We start from the raw sequence: 16,495 nt of genomic DNA on the forward strand, positions 1-16,495 counted from the left end.
CTTAACCTTGTCTTTCATCTTTTATTGAGAATACGTCCTTAACACACATCAGCAGTAACACACATCAACCGTCATCACTCCAGGTTTCACCACTGGATTTTGAATGTTTGAAATATTTCAATAAAATGTCCCTGTGATAACCTATTATAAATCATCTCAAAGAAACACGGCACTGGGTGCTGTGGGGTGCAGGGGTGGGGTTAACACGGGACAGTTCAAAGACAACACACCTCCACCTAAAACCAGCAGGATGCCAAGAACTGCTTTTTATGGGCCAATTATGTTTTAGTTTGTACTCGAAAGATCAAGGATTGCTGTATCCAGGGTTGAAATATAGGTTTCATAAACAAATGATGGTCTAACAAAACAGATTTGTGTCTACATTAAAAAAAGAAAACAGAACAGGCTCACCAGGGTTAACTGGCATAGCGACTGAGACCGGTCTTTAAGGGCAGGGTCGCAGCTCAGTGGTTGAGCACTTGCCTGGCACGTGTGTGGCCCTGGATTCCACCCCAGCCCTACAAAACAGAGCACGAGGGAGAGGAACTATGCTCCAGGGTAGCCTCAGCTCTAAATATCTCTAACAAAACCACTATTCCCCTCTATCCTGAAAGATGTTCTTTCCCCTAGGAAAAAAACAAGGTGACACCCTACGATGACCCCCGCTGCAGCCAGTTTCGAGCCCCACTGCACGTGAGGAAATACTGCATCTACTACAGAAAATGCCCCGGTACGTAACCCCAAGGCAGGTCTACTTACAGAACAACCCAGCAGGCAGTGTACCTCACCAGCAAGGCCTGCGGGGAGTCTTCAGGCCACACTCCTCACTTATAAGGAGACAGCCTGCCTGGTCAAAGGGTCCTGTGGGCACTGAGGCAGGCCCTTGCTGCTAGCCAGCGACTGTTCCCTTGCAGCCGCACTTGTGGAGATCTGGGCACTGCCCGAGAGGTGGACACCTCGAGCAGGGACGGGGGAAACATACGCACACTGTGGGCTAGTGGTGTCGCCACACTCACCTACCATCACCTGCGGGGAGCTGTGAGGGCCGCACTGGGCACTGAGGGCAGAGTCCCATGCCAAAGTGGGGCACCTGCTCCTGCTGGGGACTTCGCACCATTCTGTGAGGCTGAGGTTCCCTCTACTTGGCCAGGCAAGATTTCCCATGGAGAGGGAGGAGCTGAGGCCAAGGTGGGGCAGGAGAGTCAGGCTGTATTCTGGGGCCACAGGACAGCTGGGGAGGCCAGAAAAAGGCTAAGGAGAGTCCTGGGGCCAGGGTCAAAGGCATGGGCGGGGGAGGGGACTACTTGAAAAGCAGTCATTCAGGTTTAGACCGGAGGGATAGCGGATCAGGGACCTGTGATGTGCAGGCGGCCAGGAGAGACCTCAGGGACGGCTCTGGGCCGAGGATCTCTTTGGTGAAATGCTCCCTTTCTGCCAAGAACTCAGGTTTTCCTAAGTGACCCAACACAGGAGCATCTCTTCAAGGCCACCCCCCCGGAATGTCCAGTGAGCTCTAAGGCCTCACTGAACTGTAGCTGAAGGTCCCCCGGTGGTGGCCTGGCCTGCGAAAGCCACATGGGCCCTGGATGGGGGAGGTGAGCAAACAGACCAAGACCCAGGAACAACTGTGCTGGTGGCCAGGCACTGCTGGGACAGGCAGATGGAGGACACTGTCCACAGGGCACTGGGCGGCTGCTCTCCAGTTCTGGCCTCCCAGAGGCCTGGCTCCTGCGCCACCCCTAGCCCTCCTGGTCCCACCAGAGGCTCCCCCTGGGGACGGGTGCTTTCACCTGGTAGGTCTTCCCTGGGAAGAGGCCAGGCAGGCGTGTGCTCCGCCCTGGCTGCTCACTCCTAGGACTTCACATCAGCAAGACAAAACGCAACTGGCCAGAAGGATCCCGCCGCTGTGCCGGGCCTGTGGGGCGCCTGTGCAGACGGCTTCCTCCTCAGCTGGGCGCGCCTGCCCAGGGAGGCAGCAGGGCGGCCCAGACGGAGACGTACAAGAAACAAGTGAGGAGTGGGAGGGGGTGGCAGTGAGGAGCTCCCTGGGAAGGAGAGGGAGGACCCTGTCATGGCAGAGCCTGGCTGGGTGACCCTGGGAGGACAGGGGAATGGGGAGAGGGCACACGGGGGCTCTGGTGGTTTCTAGAACCAGCCAGATGCAGGAGTGGCAGGAGTGAGCTGCTGGGAAGGGTCCTCGGCTGGACTGGCAGAGGTGGGAAAAACAGAAAAGGAGGTAACTGTGGTAGGAAGGGCCCATCAACTGACCCCCAAGGGGGTCTGACCTCAGCAGGGGACAAACAAGAACAGGAGGCTGCAGACACGGCCTCACCTTGCCTGCCCAAGCTACCATCAAACCCAGAGCCCAACTCAGCCCACATCTGTCGGCCAGTGGGGACAAGTGACCGCAGTCACTCAGGTGAGCCATGCCACCTGGAGCCCAACTGAGGACACACGGATCCCACTGAAGACCTGGCACCTCGTCACGCTGGCCCGTCCACCCCGCCTGCTCCCTGACCCAGGATGGGGAAAGAAAAGGGTACAGTAGGGGCCAGCTGTGGCTGAGGGGCCCAGAGCTGGGAGCCAGGAGGGCAGGCGTGGGAACCTGGATGCTGCTGGCCCTCCGAGGAGCTGGGAAGGGGACAGAGGTCACCATTCCCAGATCAGTTTCACCTTCCAACAATTGTTTTCTGAGTGTCGACACGGACAGATGGACAGACAGCAGCAGTGAGGGCATTCCAGTGAAGACACAGGACCCCCTTCCTTCCAAACACTTGCAGCTCCATCTTGAAGCCTCTCCCACACACACATCCTTGCTATCAATGCTGACTTTAAAGGAAGCAGACGGTCTGGGAGACGGCACCTGGATAACCCATTCACAGTCCTGCAGGGACCGGTCAGGAGGAGCGGCCAAGGTCGGGATGCTCCGTGGCACCTGGCTTGCCGTGGCTTCGCTCCTCTGCACCGCAGAGGAAAAGTACCTGCTGGCAGGAACTGCACCCCACAGGTGGAAATGCTCCTCCTCACCAGCTGGCCTGTGGGGGGCCACCCTGCTCCCCTGGTCTGGGGTCAGCTTCATCCACCTCTGAGGAATCCTGGAAACTGGCCCGGTGTCCACGCGCCTGGGGGTCTGACAGCCTGTGTCTTTTTGCAGGGAACTGAGGGTCCCTCCTGGTACCATGAGCAGAGTGAGCAGATGGATGAGCCTCAGCTGCAGGTGAGCCCTGTGGACTTCGCATGTGCCACTGCGGTGACGGTGACAGTTTCTGGAAGACAGAGTCTCGATTTGACTTTCCGAAGAGCTCTTGGGTTTGGCTCTGAACTCCTACATCAGCTTTATCTGGAGACACTCCAAGCGGGACAGGCGCCTTTGCCTGCAGCGCCTGCCGAGGCGACCTCTGGCAATACTCCTGATGAAGCTGGTCAAAGTTTTCTTTAATTTCATTGTAGCGATTTCTCTCACAGGCCAGAGGTTCTACCCTAGGTACTGAAATAGCTTGGCGGGGTGACCATGCCTTTCTGAATGTTCCAGAACTGTGTCCCTGAAGGAGGCCAGATGTCTGCCAAGAGTGGCCGCGGCTCTTGGGAAGAGATGGAGAGGCGTCGCTCTCTGGTGGGCCTCTACCTACTTCCACACATCTTTTGCTCAGGTTTTCAAAGGCCTCACTTAGCCCCTTCGGTTTTGCTTTGCTGAAAGGCAAACTCCGCCTGAGGGTTTTTAAGCCCCCGAGGCCACGTGGGCTCACAGAACCACCTCTGTACACACCCATGGCCCAGGAGCCCGAAAAGCCATCTGGGGAAGCTCGTTTCCCAACACTTGGGCAACATTCTTGATGAAGCTTGTTAAATTTTATTTCAATCTCCCTGTATCGATTCTCTGCTGGGCTGGGCAACATTTTTGGTCTAGAAACTATTTTTACAGGAGAAATCAACCACTTTAGCATCCTAAGTCTATTTTCCTGGTCAGGATAATGCACTGTGTTGAGGTCTAAAGTCAAGGAAGAATGCTTCCAGGGTGTCACCTGAAGTTCCTTCCAACGTGGATCTAATTTAAGGCTCTGGGCTTTGTTTCCCACAAGAAAAGCTCTGTCCAGTTTTGAAGATGGCTCATGCTGGGCGACATGCAGTAAGTTCTTACAGTCTCTTAGGGGTCCTGCCTCTTGCCTGGGCTCTGAGCAGGGTGCAGGCCTCTCCCGGGAGCCCCTCCGGGAACACCGAGCCCTGGCACAGTGCCGCTCGCTCACCAGCACCCTGCCCCTGCGCACGTGCCTCCTCCTGGATCTCCAGCTCTGGAGGGTGAAGGTCTTGGTGGAGATGATGCTCGAGGGCTTCGTGCTCAGCAGCCGGCTCATGGAGTGCAGCATACCCGCGTACAAGTCACTGATCGTCACATCGCAGATGTCATCCGCCTCGAAGGACTGGCTGCTCATGCAGCTGCTGGTCCCTAGCAGTGACAGACTGTCATTTCTAGATGCTGTGGCCAGGTCTGCTGGGCAAGGACACAACGGATCCAACTCTCTGGGGGAGGGAGTCAGCTCCATAGGGTCACCAGGGCTCTCTGCAGAGACACTTCCACAGGGACCTGGGGAAGAAGAGTCAAGGGTGTCAGTGTTCAAAGCCACCCCACACTCAGGGCATGGAGCTCAAGGGCGGACCATGACCACGTTTTCAAAATGATACAAAAAACTACAAAGGATTAGAAATAGCTTCTCAGATTTCTTTTTAACTCCTAAATCCATTTCTGCTCTCCACCCCACCCTCAGGAATTCTCTCCCCTCAGGCTATTTCGAAGATGGTTGCCTTTTTGAAAGTGTATTAGAAACCAGAAACCAGAAAATACAAGTCTACCCACGGGGACATGCGGGACCTGAGTAAGGCCCCTGTACTCGCTGCTTTACACAGCTTTGCTTTCGCGTTGTGTGAAAGGTTTATTTGAAAAATAAAATTAAACCTATGAAAATGAGGAAAACTCTACAAATAGAAACAGAAAAAAATAGAAGCTGTGCACCAAGCTGGTGGTGGGATGGGAAACAAAGATCCAAGTGGGCACAGCACCCTGCGCGCTTCCCTTGGGGGACACTGTCCAAGGGCCAAAAGAGCTGGCTGCGGCTGCCACCATCCTGAGGCTAGTTGGTACTGGATGAGTGAACATATTACGGGGCTGGAGGTGACCAGGAGAGAGGGGAAGCAGCCTCAGGGTGAAGGTGATGGAGCTCAAAACGGATGGGACGTGCCAGAGGGCTGGTGAGCCAGGAAGGGTGCAGGCGGGGCTGCGTGAGCATCAGGGGAAGTAAAGGCTCCAGCGTGGACTTAAAAGGTGGCTGTGCTTCTGATTCTAGGAGCAATAATTAAAAAAAAAAAAAAAAAGGAACTGGACGGGGAGCCAGCTGTCCGTTAGAGAATACCAGACAGAGGCCAGAGGCCGTCACTGAATGGCAGGGCTGGAAGGGGTCCACCGTTCCCAGCACCTCAGGCGGTCCCCCTACTGGACGCCCAAACCACCAGTGAACGGTCTTAGGGAAAAGGCTCCTGGGCCATCCCAAAGGCTCACCTGCTGGGGACCCAAGGAGAAGTGCAGTGAGAAGTCCTTGACTAAAGGACCAGGTCAGAAGTCACCAGCAACGGAGAGGCGGACGGAATGTCCCAGAGGACACAGCGTCACGCGCTTGTACTTATGCCAGGAGGCTTACCGTGAGGACAACCACGAGGCGGCAACAGACAGGTCTAGAGGGAGGGATGTCGGGACTGTTTAAGACAAGGCCACACATGAGAGATGAGAGGGGCAACATGAAGACCAGGAGCCGCTCTGGCCTGCACGCGACAGCCAGACCAGTGGGCGAGGCCAGTGGGCTCTCCACCGTGGGCCACGGAAGGCTGTGGAGGACGTCACTGGCTCGTCGGTGAACCGCCCTTGACACGCCATGTTTCTGTCATGTGCTACTCACTGTGGTCATGGAGAACCCTCTGTGCTCCGGAGACAGGGAGCCCTGAGGGACGATACACACGGACCTGCACGTGTGCAGTGTGTGCGCATGCGTGTGTGGAGGGCACTGAGGCAGGCCGTGCAGTGCGGAAGGATGCTCACCGTGCCCCTCCTGTGCTCCTGCAGATCCCAGACTGCTCAACCCAGTCAAGAGGGTGCAGAGCTCGGAGCAGCCACCAGGCCACACATGCTCAGGGAATGAGGTCATCTGAAAAGATCTTAATTCCCACGAGGTGCAGGTATCTGAGCTCCTGCTGACGGAACGTGCTGGCAATGAGCAACGCGTCCCACCTGAGTGGCGCTGAGCTGCCCTAGGGCTCCAATAAAACACGTGGCTCAGGGATGATTCTATGTCACACTTACCGGGGCCAGGCATGGCAGGAGAGGCCAGGGAAGGCACGGGAGTCATGGGTGTGTCTGAGGTGCCTCTCTTATCTGTGCCCTGAAATCAAAGCTGATGATTACAAGAGAGCCACCGGGTACTGAGACCCCAGGTGCTGTCCCTGACAAGAGAGCAAAGGCACGCCAGGAGTAACCCTGCATCCAGCAGGCAGCACAAGCAAGTGAGCCTGTGGGCTCTGGGCAGGAGGGAGGAGTGTCCCAGAGGACCTGGGTCTCTGCCCTCAGGCCAGCCACCCTCGCCTGCCTGGGGATCTGCCGGCCTCTCTTCACTCGCCATTCCTGTGGACAGTCAGAATGTCGGGGGACCAGAGGGACAGTGGGCAGAGCTCAATCACCCTGGGCCCAATTCCAGTCCCTGCCTCTAATCAGCACAGCACCAAGAGAACGACACCCACTGGGCCATGTGGGGGGCAGGGTGTTATGCATGTATCACTAGGCCAGGGCCCCTGTCACCAGCACAGTGACGTGTGAAGCTGTGGCCTCTGCAGGCGCGCTGTTCTCCACTGTGCACCGCGCACTCCGGTGGTACTAGAGCGTCCTCCGCTTTCTGAAGGATCTGATGCAACAGGGGGAGCTAAAGAGGTGGCGCCCTTAGGCGAACCTCCACCTGAGCTTGGGCTCTTCTTCCAAGTGAAACTGAGAAGCAGCCGCCCTGGAGCACTGCACCATCCTGGGACGGGGCTGCAAGGCAGCCCACCTCTTATCCCGCCAAAGGGCCCCCATACTGCCTCACTCCAACATGACCTCAGACCAGGCAGGACAGGTTGAGGACGAGGGAATGCCGCTCACCTTGCTGCTGATCCCAACCCCAGTCACACCAGGGAGTGAGGTGGAGGCCCTTGGAGAGTCCCACCCATGGCTTCACTAGGTTTGTGGGTTGCCCCAGGACAGGGGCGGGGGCGATGGAGTCCACCCTCTAACCCTGCAAGTTCCCCTGATGGTGCTGCCGAGGGGCAACCTAGTGTTAATTCAGAGCACAGACACAGTATCATGGGAACAGAAGGGTCTGGAAATCATCATGCACAACACTCTTCACAAGCTCTGTGTAAAGTACAGAAAAACTCCTCAATGTACCTACTACACACACACACACACACACACACACACACACACACACACACACGGAGACAGTACCTCAAAACACCCTGCGTCTTGAAGCAGTGCATCCACCTGGGTCAGATATTTCCTTCTTAACTCATTTTTCAGAGGGCTCCAAGGCACTGAAGGCTGATTACAAAGAGAAGTCAGTATCCTAAGAGCTGCTGGGCACTGCTGTCATGAATTCTGGAGCAAACTAACGCGCTCGTTAATGCAGATCTCTAAATGAAGCTACTCAGAGTCAGCCTGTGCCTGCTGCTGTTAGCAGTGCAAAGTGGCCACGCCCCTCTGAAAAACTGCTGGGCCCTGGGCTTAACTACCAAAAATAAAGTAAAAAGATCCAGAACATAAAAGCTGGGAGGTGTTTATGGCAGCTTTACTAGAAGAGAAAACACCTTAAGGCAACCTGAACATTCCTGGAAGGCTCAGGACTATCAGGAACTGATAGCTGCGGGCTGACAAGAGAGGCCCAGGATCCAGCTCAGGACCTCTCCACACCTGGTGCAGCCAAACTGGGGTCTCAGACAGATGGGAAGGACCACAGGGAAGGCTGCACCCAGGGTCTGTCCAGGGGCCGTGCCTGCTACAGTCCTGGGAAGTTCCCGGGGTCACTGCCACCCCTGCCCCAAAGGAGGTTTAGAGGGAAGCAGGTACAGTTGCTCTCATATCTGGCAGCATATGACACAGGGGACCCAAGGGCCAGGAGGGGTACGGGGCAGACTGAGCTGCCCATCCAGATAGGCAGGAAGGAAAGAACCAGGCCACACGGAGGAGATAGCTCTGTGCCCTTGGGGCACTCGGGGCCAGGAACACACATGAGCCTTACTCTTCAGGCTAGCTTCAGCCACCTGACTGTGTGACCTTGTGACTAAACGGGCTCAAGGGCTGACCCGGAACCCGACTCATAATGTCTCTTAGTTAGTCAAGGCACTCAGCATGCCATGAACCAGCCTGGTGACAGTTCTGGCTGCAGAGAGAAAGTCCCCAAATTCTTCACCATTGTCTAAGTTCAGAGGTCAGTCCAGAACGGAGCCACACTGGCTGTCAAGTGCCAGGCTGAGGAGACCCAAAGAGAGAACCAAGACCTAAGAGGTGGCAGTGGTAAGAATGAGCCCAGAGGACTTGGGGAACACTGCCCAGGGCCACCTGGGTCTGCCTGCACGAGATGAGAGTGCACCTGAAGCCCCCCACCGCCACCCATCCCGAGGCGGCCCTTACCACCAAGGCCTGGGCCAGAGGACTGCCTGGGTCCAACCCTGCTCTGGCATTGCTGCTTCCTGGATCTAAAAGTGAAAAAGGAATCGCAATCAGGATTCTTGGGAAAGCTTGCCCATCCCTCTCAGGATGGTTTCGTAACACTCTGAGTGTGTTCTATCACCAGAGGCTCCAGTGGCCTCCGACTGACAGTTGTGACCCTTGCTCAGCACTGTCCCATGGAGCTCCTGTGATGATGGAGGGTCTCCACCTGCTGTTCAGTCAGCTGCAAGCCACACCAGCTACTGAACAGTGGGATGTGAGGAGCAGGACTGAGAACGGACTTTAAGATTCTTTTTTTTTTTGGGGGGGGGGGGTACCAGGGATTGAACTCAAGGGCATTCGACCATTCGACCACTGAGCCACATCCCCAGCCCTATTTTGTATTTATTTAGAGACAGGGTCTCACTGAGCTGCTTAGTGCCTCCATTATTGCTGAGGCTGGCTCTGAACTCACAACCCTCTTGCCTCAGCCTCCCAAGCTGCTGGGATTACAGGTGTGAACCACCACGCCCGGCCTGACTTTAAACTTAATTAGAATTTGATCTAACACTAGTTAACGACACTCAAGACCAAAATCTCCATTAGTTTTGTACTTTGACTTTGAAAAACCAGTTTTCCCTTTAGTGGCTCAGCACAGATCACTGACTGTCCACTGGGGGCAAGGTGCCAGGGAAGGGCTGGGTGAGGGGATGGAGCTCTGAAGGACCAGTGTTGGAGGGAGAGACAAGAGTTGGAAACATTCCAGGGCTGTAAGGAGGAGACCAAGCATAAAGCTGAGCTGCAGTGGGGGTCAGCGGGGAGGATGTGGTGCAGGCAGGTCAGGCAGGGCTTCAGGTCTCACTCTGGATCCTGGCCTCTTCCCACAGCACAGTGGGAAGCCACCACAGTGCTTCAGACAGAAGTGGCTTGACCAGAATTCCTTGCATATCCAGGGTGGGGGAGCCCAGAAGGGGACAGGAGCTGGCGCTAAGGGCCAGGAGGGTGGGGCAGTGGGCCTGAGAGAGGACAGGAGGTGACAGACCCAGGACAGCCTTGGACTTGAGGAAAGAGGGGGAGGCTGAGAAGAGGACCCTGGATTCTGGCTCATGCTGGAAGGGGAGGAAGGTGGACCTTGGAGGGCAGGTCTGCTGCGCTGTGGAAGTGCCAATGTAGACAGGACGTGTTTATGGAGAGAGGTCCCCAGCAGTAAGATGCACCGGAAGGGGTCTGGGCTGGGGGCAAAGCCAGGCCTGATAAGTGCACAGGGGCTTCAGACCAACCCTGAGAAAGGGCATCCTGAAGGGCCAGCAGGTAAGCCAGCAGCAGGCCAGAGGACACACAGGAGGGAACTGAAGAGCAGTGTGCAGAGGCCAAGGCCAGAACTTTCCGAATCTTCACATGCTGCGGGGGGGGGAACAGGTACAAGGTAGGCCCAGCAACAGGGTGGCCTAGAAGCCCTCCCAGAGGGAGGCTGCAGAGATGGAGCCCAAGCCAGAGGGCACCAGGTGAGGCATGCTCAGGTGGGGGACCAGGGAGGGTAAGGTGCACCTCCTGGAATTGGGTTGTAAAGGGACTGAGGGAGGGAGGTGGCCAGGCAGGGACAGGACAGTGGAGAGTCACAGGCATGTTCCACATGTGGAAGGCGAAATCTGACCACCCTTAAATGTGGACGGGACATGTAGCCCAGAGGGCAGGCTGAAGGTAGGAGAAAAGAGGGGGGCAGGGCTGGGTCCAGGCAGTGAGATGGCCTGGGGAAGACTGACGGTTGACAGAAGCAAATGTTCACGACCATCCTGATCTTAGGTCTTGTCAAATCCTGATGTAATATATCTTAGACTGGGGTGGGGGTGGGGTGTTCATTTATATAAGAAATATCTGAGTGTTTTCTGTGCCGGGCACCATGGATATATAAGGACAGGGCCTACCCTCCAGGGACTTCAGAAGGACATGACAGGGCACTTCAAGATGACCTTAGTTTTTAAAATACCCCTTAGGAACCCGCACCCCCCCCCCCCCCCAAAGAACTTCATCCTTGAACTGCTGTGACAGAGACCCAGGTTGGCCAGCTCCTCCCGGCTCCTTTCCTAAGGGGTGGCACTCACCGGCTCCCAGGACTAGGGTGCACAAAGGCACAGGCTCGTCACCTCGGGCTGCGGCATACCCAGGGTCTTCCATCCTGTCCTCTGGCTTCCCAAGGGGGTACTAGTGGTACAAAAGTCAGCAGAGACAAGCTTACTTGAGCAATGGCACATCTGAAAGTCACCGTGAAGTGACAAACCTGCATCTGTTCTTGAACACAGGGAGCCGGAGCTCCTCCGGCTTCTTACACCTTTGCTTCATCAAGGGCCTAGAGTCTCCCAAAGGCAGGGGAGGACCCCTGCTGGAAAGCAGCCCGCCTTCTTCCTCAGCTAGCCCCAGGGCTGCTCTAAGTCCCCTTGAGGGGGAGGTTAGCTCTGTCCTGGAGCGACCTGGTCCCAGCCCACACAGGGTTCCACAGGGACTGCAGCAAACAAAAAGCCGAAGTGAAACAGAACAAAATCGTCACCTGGTCAATGGGGAGAATCCAGAAACGGTGGTGGCCCACGTTCTCAGTAAATGCCCAGAAGTGGTTTTAGGACCTTTACAATGTGGTGTAGCGAGCTCCTGACCAGGAGTTCAGGCCACAGGTGATCAGCTGGTCACGCTCCTGGGGAGGCGTTTCTGCCCTCTGGAGCCTGCTCTATACCAGTGACATCAGCCAGTTCTCACCAGTGAAACGTGAGCATTCGACATATTAGACTGGCTAAAATATTTCAGGAATTCCCATGGGGAGCACTGTCCCTGTAGGAATGGTCCTCAGGCACCTCTGTGGGTCCAGGGGACGTGAGGATCTTGTGAGCACTGCACAGCAACTGAACGCACTTCCTGGAGACCACTGCCTTTGCCTCCCAGTAACATCTCACACAGGTGGGACTTGGTGTGGCTTTTCAGAGCTAGGTTTTGTGGCTGCCTGGGTCTAAAGGGTAGTAAAACTAGTTTGGGAAGCAGCCAGCCCTTACCAATCCCTGCTTGGCAGCGCTGGCATCTCCAGAGAGAACCCAAGCCTTAGGTTATGCTCAAACTGGCTCAGGGAGATGCACAGTCTCCAGGGTCCGTGGGAGCAGCATGAGCATTTGGTTTTGGGGGAGAAGTTTAAGGTGGATTTGGGCACAGTCACCAACATCTAGTGAGGCTGTGGGGTCCATGCTATAATCACAACTATGCCCACTTCTCTAGCCCCACTTTTCTAAGCTCAGCAATTCTTTGGGTCCCAGGCAGGGGTCCTCCTGCATTTTAAGCAAAAGCCTAAATATTCAGATAAGCAATTTGCTACCAGGACCATCCAGCACTGGTCTGATTAAGTAGTTGCCTCTGTATGTATAATTTAAAGAGAACAGATCCTTTGACCTCCTATATGTGGGCATTGACTAAAAAAGGGGTGAGGGGACATCATACTGGGGAAATTAGGACCAGGATATTCCTCTGGGAACTACACAGCAGGGGTTTTATTAATAGAGCTCATTTTATTAATGGGGGCTCATATCATCCAAGCTGCCTCCCCTATAAAAGGGCTGAGAAGTTTACGCAGACATATAGCCAGCAAGGCCTCAAATATTCACATCCGGTCTTTCAGAGAAAGCATACCAACCCTGACTGATAGAGAGTCAAGGGCCGTGAGAGGGCTAGGGCCCGTCAACAGGAGACAGTTACAATTGCTGGCTGAACTGCAGGACGGACGATGAAGACAGGGGTCCTCATGTCTATTAACCAGGAAAGTGAGAGTAAAAACAATGTGTATTTATAAACGTGTGCTACAGACAATTTACATTAAACTAAAATGGCATCAGCGACCATTGCAGCACAGAGGTCAGACTAATTTTCAGCAGTTCTGTGTATTTTCATCATTTCTATGACTAAAATTAATCAAAAAGGTGGTTTCATTTAAGAACTGCTATTAATGCTGTGTATCCTCAGAGCAGGAGGATGTGTTCATTCTTGGGTACATGGGTTCCCTGACCTGTGACCTTGAGGAGGAACGTGAGGTGTCTAAGAAGCACAATTAATGGAACACCAGACAACCTTGCAAAGCTACTGGGGCAAAAGGCTCCCGGGGTCTCACAGGACGAAAGCAAACTCTCTGGGCACAGGAGAGATCACAGAGCCCCAGGGCTGCGGGGAAGGTGGCGGGCATGAAGCCTGCACACTCCCCTTCCTCTCATCTCTCCCTCCCCCAGAAGGGACTGGATTGGGTCTCTTCCACGAGGACCCAGCAAGTGAGCTCCGGGTTAGGATGGCATGGCCTGTGAGAGGGCATTGAGCTGGCCCAGCCTCTGCACCTGAGCCTGCAACTTCTGACAGGAAATGCAAGGCATAAAAAAGAGCTAGACATCACGTGGCTGCTCCTTGCCCGACAAGCAACGAAGAAATGCTTCTCAGTAAATCCTCAAAAGCAGAACGGTGCAGTGAGGCAAGGAAATGCGGGGCCACCACTGACATTACCTACCTGGATTAGTCCTTCGCTTCCTTCCGCTATTAGTTTTCCTCCCCAAATTTTCAATCCTTTAGAGAAGAAACAAAAATAACTGTTTAATCCTCAACACTGAATTTCTGCTCAACGTGTTTTCATAGAAAGCCAGTGTCAGATGCAAAAAGGATATGACATTAAAAGTGAGCCAGGATCCCAATAGTCCGTTGCTAGCCTTTAAGTTGAACAGACAGCTCTGTCGTAATGGAAACCTCCCCTACCTAATGGGCAGCAGTTCACTAAATTACACTAAACTGTAAAGTTGAATGAAAAGAGGAACATACATATGCCAGGTAGTGTCCTTATCCTTAAAATATACATGTACTAAGGGCAACACATATACTGTATTTAGAGTAAGCATTTTTCTTTTCCTTTTTTTTGGTACTAGGGGTTGAACCCAGGGACAACTTAACCACAGAGCCATATTCCCAGCCCCTTCTAGTTTTATTTTGAGACAGGGTCTTGTCAAGTTGCTGAAGCTGGTCTCAAACTTGGCATCATTGTGCTTCAGCCTCCTGAGTTGCTGGGATTATAGGTATGTGCCACCATGCCTGGCAGCATAAGCACTTTTTGAGAGCATTTCTACATAACTCAGAGTAAGTGCTTGTACCTACAAAGCAAGCCCATGCAAAGGGCCAACAATGAGTTCTGTCCTGCCACCTACCAACTTGGAGAACCTGGGCCATATACTCAAGGTCTCCCTAAACTTGCTGGGGGAAATTCAAATTAATAAGGAATGGGAGAAACTTGAGATAGTTGTTAATAACAGCAGCAAAAACTTACATAATGCTCACAATGCTTCAGGTTTATTCTAAATCCTTTTCAAGAATGCCATATTTACAATTCACAACTACCCACCCACACATAACTTGTACAGTTCTCCTGACATCTGTGGGACAGGGACTTACCACAGTCATTGTACAGATAAATGTGGGCAAAGCAAAGTTCAAATACTAGTCCAGGCCACCTGCCCATGGAGCCAGAATGTGAACTCTGGGCAGCACTGATCCTGCACTCTTGACCACTAGGCCACAGGGCCTTTCCAGAGCAAAGTGATGCTTGCACACATGGGCTCAGAGTTATCAAGTTTCACACTTTGGTTAAGTGACATGGCACAAGTTACTTAACCTTTCTGTACTGTATCCACATTTAATTGTGATGATTCCAACAGTGGTGCCTACCTTGCAGGGTGGAGAATCAGTATGAGAGGCTTAGGAGAGCAGGGTATGGGATAAGCAATCAATACACTGCCCCCTGCTGTCTTCGTCACAATAGGTGCCAGAGTTAGTTTTACTCTCCCCTTTGTGGTGCTGCCTTAAGCTGGCAATTCACATTACCATGCATTTAAGAAAAGGCCATGCTACTAATTATCTTATGAGAAGCACCAAGACAGGGGCCCCGGGCCAGGAGCACGAGCCATGAGCTTGTAACACACAGATCTACTGAACTGGCACCCAGTACCTTGGCTGGTAGTGGCAGGAGCCTGTGCATTAGCCAGCTCTTTAGGTGGCGTCTACATGGTCAAGTGTGCCTGTTCCCAAGGTGTTGGGGTGCTTTATCCACTGTTCTCCCCAAACTGACACCCAAAGTTCTCACTGGCAAAATCTGTGGCACTTAAGATACATACATTGTTCAAAACACTGCAGATGCTCCCTGTCCTTGCCATATGAAGACAGTGATGCCAACAAACAGACCCTTAGGTCATGTCCTGCCAGACCAGAAAGTAAAAGAAATTTGCTGCTGGAATATTTTAGTTTCTGCCTGGGTAAATTTTTCACTGAATGTGTGACTGGTTCAGCTAAAAAGGCAGAGAACGAGGATTTCTCTTGATTTCAGCAGCAGTTTTAAGAACCTTTTGTGCCTGTCTGTCTAGTGCTGGGCAGAATGTGATCTGAGATTTGCTTTCTTTAGTAGGTAAAAATGACTTGGTAATAAGGTCACATGGGAGCAACTGCCTCCATCTACTGCAGAAGCTCTCCAGTCACTTACCAAAGAGAATCCACTTAAGGCATTTTACAACGTCTGCATGTTCCAGCACAGTGGTCAGAACCTTGAGGAGGATGTGACTACCCAAGTTAAACACTGACAACAACAGTTAATGAGTGTCACTAGTGCCCAGCGGTGCTCCAAGAATCTCATAAGGGTTCTGCATAACTGCTACCACATCCATGAAGGGTAGGTGACTGTCATTATCCTTCCTCTTTTACAGATGAAGAGCCTGAGTCACTGAATGGCTAAGCTGAATTGCCAACCCAGGAAGGCAAGGGCACAGGAGGAATCTTTGTGTCTTCAGGAATTCTGCTTAGTTAGATAAGCAATCCTGTTGGCAGTACATAACATACACGTTCAAAGGAACGAGTAATGTTCCGGGCCCAATGGTGAACCGGGTCACTTTCCTACGAGGGCGGGGACAGCATTTCAAATCGCAGTCTGCACAGTTCATTCATACACTCCACCGCAAACACTCAGGACGTTCCCTACCCTGGGGCGTCTGGTAGGTCAGCGTGGCCATCTGCACCAGTGGGTCGTCCTCGAAGGGCTGGTCATACTGCGGGGAGGAAGGGGCTTCGAGTCAGGTCCCCCGGCCGCACGGTCGGGACCCGGGAGAGGAGGTGCCAGCCCGCCCGCCAGCGCCCCTCCACCACCCAGCGGCGGGGACCACCTTCTCTATCAGCTCCCGCATGCGCCTCTGGAAGCGGCGGCGGCTGTCCTTGAGCTTCTGCAGCAGCGCGTCTTCCTCCAGGCCCCGGCCCTCCATGGCGCACGCCGCTCGCCGCCACCAACCGCGCGATGCCGGACGGCCCTGCGCGCCGCTCCCACCGGCCGCCCGGTCCCCGCCGCCTCTCGGGCTCCTATTGGCTGGGGCCGATGGACTGCGTTGATTGGTTCATTCGAAAGTGTTTGCACTACTTTCTCTCCGCCAATCCGCGTCCGAGCTTCAGGCCCCGCCCCGGGCGTTGCGTGGAGCGGAAAGAGAGAGGGTGGGGTGAGCTGCGGCCAGGCAGAGTAGTGGCGGCCTCAGTCCTTGGGTGCTGCTGTCGTCTCTGCGCTCCGAGGAAGCCCGGCCTGCTCTGTTCCTTTCCCTCACTCCCTCGGGAGCGCGTCTGCAGGACACTCCTTTATAAGCTTCCTGTGCACTAACTCAGCTTGGTTGCGCCCTGGGGAACCCGACCTACTGCAAGTGGCCACCAAACCTGTATAATGTGCAGCTTTTCCAGTGTCCTGGAGCGGAT

General features: G+C 54.1%; 1 protein-coding gene across 1 annotated transcript; it reads right to left on the reverse strand.

The window, feature by feature from the left end:
- Position 1: 1 nt before the first annotated feature.
- Hjurp (Holliday junction recognition protein) lies at positions 2 to 16,068 on the reverse strand. Its single transcript, XM_046439874.1, has 8 exons — positions 15,925 to 16,068; positions 15,744 to 15,810; positions 13,242 to 13,297; positions 10,822 to 10,921; positions 8,702 to 8,766; positions 7,520 to 7,612; positions 6,347 to 6,425; positions 2 to 4,582 (listed from the first exon to the last, which is right to left on the reverse strand). The coding sequence occupies exons 1-8, from the start codon at positions 16,018 to 16,020 to the stop codon at positions 3,024 to 3,026; spliced, it is 2,115 nt and encodes a 704-aa protein (XP_046295830.1). The 5' UTR covers positions 16,021 to 16,068; the 3' UTR covers positions 2 to 3,023.
- Positions 16,069 to 16,495: the final 427 nt, after the last annotated feature.

Source organism: Marmota monax, unplaced genomic scaffold (genome assembly GCF_021218885.2).
Source record: "Marmota monax isolate L192 unplaced genomic scaffold, Marmota_monax_Labrador192_F-V1.1 WCK01_AAM20220418_F8-fsc00041, whole genome shotgun sequence".
Taxonomy (NCBI): domain Eukaryota; kingdom Metazoa; phylum Chordata; class Mammalia; order Rodentia; family Sciuridae; genus Marmota; species Marmota monax.

What these genes read in the sequence shown, in the direction of transcription:
- Hjurp (XM_046439874.1), bottom strand. Translation starts at nt 16,020, where the DNA reads ATGGAGGGCCGGGGCCTGGAGGAAGACGCGCTGCTGCAGAAGCTCAAG. An exon ending in GACCTACCAGACGCCCCAGG is followed by an intron (nt 13,298 to 15,743) that starts GTAGGGAACGTC and finishes TCTTCTCTAAAG; the next exon opens with GATTGAAAATTTGGGGAGGA. An exon ending in CTCTGGCCCAGGCCTTGGTG is followed by an intron (nt 7,613 to 8,701) that starts GTAAGGGCCGCC and finishes CTTTGTAATCAG; the next exon opens with CCTTCAGTGCCTTGGAGCCC.